The 6,714-nt window shown below is 32.0% G+C and overlaps 1 protein-coding gene across 1 annotated transcript; it reads right to left on the bottom strand.

Moving 5' to 3' along the window:
• Positions 1 to 431: 431 nt before the first annotated feature.
• LOC129896326 (protein EXORDIUM-like 3) lies at positions 432 to 1,677 on the bottom strand. The gene has a single exon (XM_055972190.1). It carries the CDS (start codon positions 1,632 to 1,634, stop codon positions 585 to 587), a length of 1,050 nt encoding a protein of 349 aa, XP_055828165.1. The 5' UTR covers positions 1,635 to 1,677; the 3' UTR covers positions 432 to 584.
• Positions 1,678 to 6,714: the final 5,037 nt, after the last annotated feature.

The following is a 6,714-nucleotide window of genomic DNA, read 5'->3' as shown; positions in this document are numbered from 1 at the left end:
ATTTATAACTTATTTTAGATCACAATTTTTTTAAAAAAATCTTAAACTTTATGATAAGTAAAACTACTGAATTGGTAAAGAGAGTAAAATTTAACAAATATGGGCATTTGGCCCTGCATTGTGAAGTTTGAAAAAAAAAATATTTTCAGAAAAAAATGATGTGTAAAAATTAAAGTTGTATTTTACCATAAATATAAATTGAAATTATTTTTTGTTGATTTTCAAATTTTTAAATTTTATAACCATACGTAGTTTTCGAATTTCACTCCAAATGCCTCTCCCAAGACAAAGACGACCAACTTGTCTGAGAAGTCATAATATTTGAATTCTCTAAGGGAAATGTGAAAGTGTGACCAAGAAATGTGTACAAACCAATTCAAATTCAGACAAACTGAACAAAGTACTCTGTATACAAACTTAACTACTTTTATTACACTATCTTATAGTAAAAACATAGCTTAATTAATTAATTAATATGCATCATCAACAAACTGAACCAAATTACTCAAAATTTAAACATAAATAAGAAAGAAAGAAGAAATCAACCAAAATACTTAGATTTTTGAGTTTTGTAAACGAAACATTTACTGATCAAGTGCATTAGGTCCACTGCAATAATTCAAAATATGATTCCACACCCACTGAACCAAAAATCTCCTTCTCACCCCATTCATATTATACGTAGCACCATCTTCTCCGTTCAACATTTGCCCTGTATACGAACCTCCACCGCCGGTACCGTAAATCCCTTCACAAAGATCCGCTATCTCTACCGGAAAACTCGGGTCCTGACCCGCATACCAAGCGTTAACTAACGGGTTCGTCGATACCTCTGCAATCTCATGAGCTATCACGCTTATCATTCCGTCAACACCAACGTCGTTGTTCGGGGATTTTACAGCTTTGAAACCCGGCATGTATGTGGGTACGGAAAACGGGTATGCACAAGTACCCGGACAGAGCTTAGCTGAGTTACCCACCCAGGCGTACGGTAAAGTGTAACCGACGATGGACGGAAAAGTGAAGTAGTGAAATCCGCAAACGTTTTGGCAGAAATCCTGAACGTATACATCATCGGAAGTGAGTAGTAAGTAAACGCCGGTTTTGGGGTTTAACGGTAATGGACGGGTACGGGCCGTGACGGCGGATTTTATCACCGATTGTACGGATAATCGGGTTAGGGATTTACCGTGAGAGTAAAACCGGTCGTTTTTTTCTTCTCCGAGATGGACAGTACGGGAAATGTTGGCTCCGGTTTGATCGGTGTAGAGCTGGACGGTTTTCCACCAACCGGCAACGGAAGGCCGTTTAGAATCGACGGCGGAGAAAGAGCTGATGAAATCGCGGATAATATGCTTCTGTGAGATTCCCCACCGACCGTACCAAATTGGATAAACGGTGATATTTGCAGTGAGAACAGGGCCCATGTGATATTTCAAATGGACAAACTCCGATGACCCCTCGTACTTTTTGGACCCCCCGTAGAGTAATTCGGTGGAGTTTGGTTTCTGGTTGGGCCATGGACGCCACCCATTTACAGGCAAACTCAAGAAAAAGAATAAGAAAACTCCGAGAAAGCAGAATATTACCGATACCGGAGCTTCCGGCCGGCGGGGAAGGGAACAGTGGGACATGTTAAAGAGTCGTAGCTGAGAAGAAACTAACAAGTGTGAGAGTGGAATAAAGGGTATTTATATGCACAAAAGGAGAATAAATTCAAATAGGTACAAAAACAAAAGATATTGAACTCCCTTACTTTAGCTTTAGAACTTGTTTGGGGCCTTGTTGCCTATTGTATTATACTTCATCTTTGTTGCTGTTGTTAGTATACATATAAGGTGTATTTTAATATTTTTATCATATCGTCAAATTATTATTATTTTGTAAGATGATTTTGTACTCCGGACTCAAACTTTAAATTTCAGATTAAAAAGATGAAAGAGTGCTTATTATTTTATTATAATTTTTATTGATTTATATTGTTGACATGTCTGCTTCTATGGTATTTATGAAATTCTTGAACTTTCTCTATTTACTTTATTTATTTTATTTTTTAGTTTTCTAAATATTTGAAAATTACGTAAATTCTTTTTATAAATTACTATAATTAATAATTTAAAAGACATAAAAAATTTAATTGATTCTCAAAATTCTATCGATGCAATATAAATTGAGATAAAGGAACTAACATATATTATTTGAAAATAACATAAAAAAATATTATAAACCACAATAACAAACAAGTTAAAATATTTAAAATCTATATAAAAATTTAGATGACTTTTCAAATTTTATACAACAACAACAAACCCAGTATAATCCCATAATGTGGGGTCTGGGGAGGGTAGAGTGTACGCAGACCTAACCCCCCCCTTGAAAGGTAGAGCGGCTGTTTCCGAAAGACCCTCGGCTTTAAGAGAGGACAAGATAAAAGGTCAGATAGGGGCAAACATATAGAAAACAAGATGAAAACAGGAATAGCAAAAGGAAAAGTTGTGGTAGAGTGGTACGGGAAGAAAGAGGCATAACTACAATAAATAAATAAATAAATAAGATAAGATAAGATAGATAAGACAGTCAAAGTACAACGGCGCCACAACTATAAACAACAATACAATGCAGAAATCAAAAGGCGATAAACAATGAGCAGAACTACAACTACTATGGTGCAAAAGATGAATCACTTAGCCTTTAATCCTAATTTGAGTCCTCCACAAAGGAAATTATAGTGCGCTAATGCACCTACTAATAGAGTAGGGTAACGCGACTATGTACTAGCCTTCTACCCGAATGCGGGTCCTCCACACACTCCTATCTAAGGTCATGTCCTCAGTAAGCTGTAACTGCGCCAAGTCTTGTCTAATCACCTCTCCCCAATATTTCTTCGGCCTACCCCTACCTCTTCTGAAGTCATCCATGGCCAACCTCTCACACCTCCTCACTGGGTCATCTGTGTCTCTCCTCTTCATATGCCCAAACCACCTACTGAGGCCACTCCTACCTTATCCCGAATAGCCTCGTTTCTAATCCTGTCGCTCCTGGTATGCCCACACATCCATCTTAACATTCTCATCTCGACTACTTTCATCTTTTGGACGTGAGAGACCTTAATTGGCCAACACTCCGCTCCATATAACATAATCGGTCTAACAACCACTTTGTAGAACTTGCCATTAAGTTGTGGTGACACCTTCTTGTCACAGAGCACCCCGGAAGAGAGCCTCCATTTTATCCACCCTGCCCCAATACGATGTGTGACATCGTCGTCAATCTCCCCGCTGCCTTGCATGATAGACCCCATGTACTTGAAACTACCTTTCTTTTGGATGGCCTGGTCACCAAGCATAACTTCCGCGCCAACCTCATGGGTGTCTCACTGAACTTGCACTCTAAGTACTCTGTCTTGGTCCTACTTAGCTTAAACCCTTTAGACTCCAGGGTGTGTCTCCAATCCTCCAGCTTAGCGTTAAATCCGCTACGAGTCTCATCGATCAGGACTATATCGTCCGCAAAAAGCATACACCATGGCACCTCACCTTGAATTTATCGCGTCAATACATCCATCACCAAGGCAAATAAAGAACGGACTAAGGGCTGATCCTTGATGTAACCCCATCACAACTGGAAAGTACTCTGAGTCTCCTCCTACTGTCCTTACCCTGGTTTTGGCGCCCTCATACATATCCTTGATCACTCTAATGTACGCAACCGGTACACCTTTAGCCTCCAAACATCTCCATAGTATCACATAAATTATGACAGAGAGAATAACATGTATTGATATTGGGACAGACTCCTACATCTAGTGTATTAATAAGAAGTCTCATTTTGTGTGATCATATTGTTATATTTTTAAAATAGCTCTACATCGTATTTTATTTTTCTTATAGATTTATTCTTTAAAATTTTTATGTTTAACATTGTATAATGAAGTGAATAATATAATTTATTTCAAACTTTATATTCATCAAAATTATATAATATAATACGATATATTTGTATGTCTCAATTTATGTGAATTTACACGAAATTTAAAAAATATTGATTTATTTTGCAATGTCTCAAAATTGTCCTTAAGATAAATATTTTTTAAATAGAAAAAGTACACTTTTGTAAAAAATAATTCAAATAAAAAAATTGAACATGAATAAAATATTAATAATATGATTAACTATTTATCAATATATATATATATGTCCTTATTTTTTGAACCAACTAAAAAATGAAAGTCCTTCATATAAATTAAAACGAAGAGAATATGATGATATATATGCAACGATAGGTAATTTGTTCACCATCCAAACAAGGTGTTGTTAGGGAGGTGGGTAATGGAGGACAGTCGGATTCTTAAAAGTGTATACAGAAAAAAGTAGGACCCACAAACGGTGGGGTGGGGTGGGGCCCAAAAGGGAACCTGTATCATTTGATCTGATGAGCCATTATTTTTTGGAGTATCTAATTGCTTAAGTTGCGCGGGAGGGAAATAGGAAAAAAAAGAGGGTATTTTGGGAATTTAAAAGTATGTAGCACGTCTTTTAATCCATCATCGCTTTTTGGGGACCACAGGTGCTGCTGTCCCTTTGTTTTGCTATGGGAAGGCAAAAAAAGTTGCTTTCAAGTTTGAAATGGAAATTCTCCCATGCAATCACAACACCAACAATAAGGGTAAAATCGCTTTATAATTGGAATTGACGTAATTATTAGGGTAAAATCATTTTATAATTAAAATTAATATAATTATTAGAGTATTAATTATTAATTTAGTAATTATATAATTTAATAATTATGATGATTTATTTATTTGTCATAATGTAATTATAATTGTTTTATTTGGTTATACAAGTGTAATTACAAGGTTAAACTAAAAGTATAAGATTTTTATGAACATCATGAAATGTATGTTTGACAAAAATGTTAATATTATAAATATAATGTCATAAAATTATTAAAACATTAGAATCTATCAAGTTTAACTAAAAAATAAATGTTTTGCAATGTGAAATATCAAGTCAATATAGTACTAAAACAAATGAAATTGAAAACATGACATAAATCCTAAATTCAAAACAAAAAATTTAACATAATGCTCTTATATCAAATTTTAACACAACGTACATAAATATGATTTTAAAAATTAGAATACTAACAAAATTATTTTAAAAAAAGAAATAGAATAATAAGAAATAAATAATATGAAAAATTGCATCAATGAAAATGTAAAGATTGAGAAAAAAAATATATTTAAAAAATATTATAATATAAAATAGTAGAAATAAAAAAATTAAAATGAAAAAAATATAAATATAAATAAAAGAAGAATTTTAAAAAGCTTAATGTAATTATATGATGTAATTACACCAATTACTTACCCTCTCTTTGAAATTGAAGAATGTAATTACTCTCCTTCAATTACACCAATTTCTCTCTTACCAAGTAATTACTTGGTCTACCAAACATGCCAAAAAATATAATTACACCCAATTACACCAAATTTCAATTACATTGTGGCTTTCCAAACATGTTTTAAGGGAAAAAATGGAGTGTAGTGGATGATGTTATTCCTCTTTTAATTAAATGCCTTGAGTTTAAGTTTTGAGTATGATTTTTTTTTGATATTTGAATAGCATTTTATTCAACGCAAATCTGAATTAGTCGAACTCTAATACATGTGAAAATAAAAATAAAGATAAAGATGTGTTTGGTAGGAAGAAAAATGATTTTCTAAAAAAATCAAAAAATAATTTAGTCTCTTATTTATTTTTTAATATTTAGTAAATAAGCAAAATAAATTATTCTATAAGCATTTATATTTTATTTAACAAAATATTATGGAAGTGGGTAGAAATGGAGAGTGGGGGGTGGAATGGTCGAGGGATGAAGATTGAGAGGGTTGGATGGGTGGAGATTGACTTAAAATGTCATGTATACAACTTATTTTTTCTATTTTCATTCATTTTTTATTAATGAAAATAGGCACATATTTTTAGTTTTGAAATTTCGTGTTTTTTTGGGTAGTATTAATTTCAATGATAATAAGACAGGAGGGTCTATAAACTCCAATAAACAAACGGTGCTAAACTAAGTTTTGTGGAGAAATTTAAAGTGATTTTATGTATTTTCTCTTTTGTTAATTAGCTAACTATTACTCAAAACATGCTTATTCCTTTTTCCCTTCAATTTCTTTTATAAGTAATTGTTAATTGTTTATTAATTAGTTATCATTTTATTACTTGTTAATTATTTGTTATAATACAATTTTGTAATTAATTATTAATTCCCTTTTAAGTTAGATTAATATGCGTGTTAGTTGTAATTATATTTAATAAGCTCTTTAGTTAATTTTATTGTAATTACTTAATGTGTTACCAAAAGAAATGGTTAGTGTCTTAAGCTAATTTAATTATAATATTTAATTGTAATTAGATTTAATTATAATTGGAAGTATAATTAGTTAGCAATCAATAATATAGTACAGTTGAAAATCATTTAAACACGAAAACTATATCGAATTTTAATGTGCTAATTAGTTAGATAAGTTAGTTGTTAATGTATTATTTAGATATTTATTAATTGTTTAATTATTGATTTATTAATTAGATAACATCATAATACTATTGTGTTTGATTAGTTATTTTTCTATTGATAATTTAGTTAAAATTTTAATTAGTTAAAATTTTGTTAATTAATTAAATAATTGTAAGGTGAAAATTATTG

The sequence above is a fragment of the Solanum dulcamara genome, chromosome 7 (genome assembly GCF_947179165.1).
Source record: "Solanum dulcamara chromosome 7, daSolDulc1.2, whole genome shotgun sequence".
NCBI lineage: Eukaryota > Viridiplantae > Streptophyta > Magnoliopsida > Solanales > Solanaceae > Solanum > Solanum dulcamara.
This window is presented reverse-complemented; position numbering and strand designations above follow the sequence as displayed.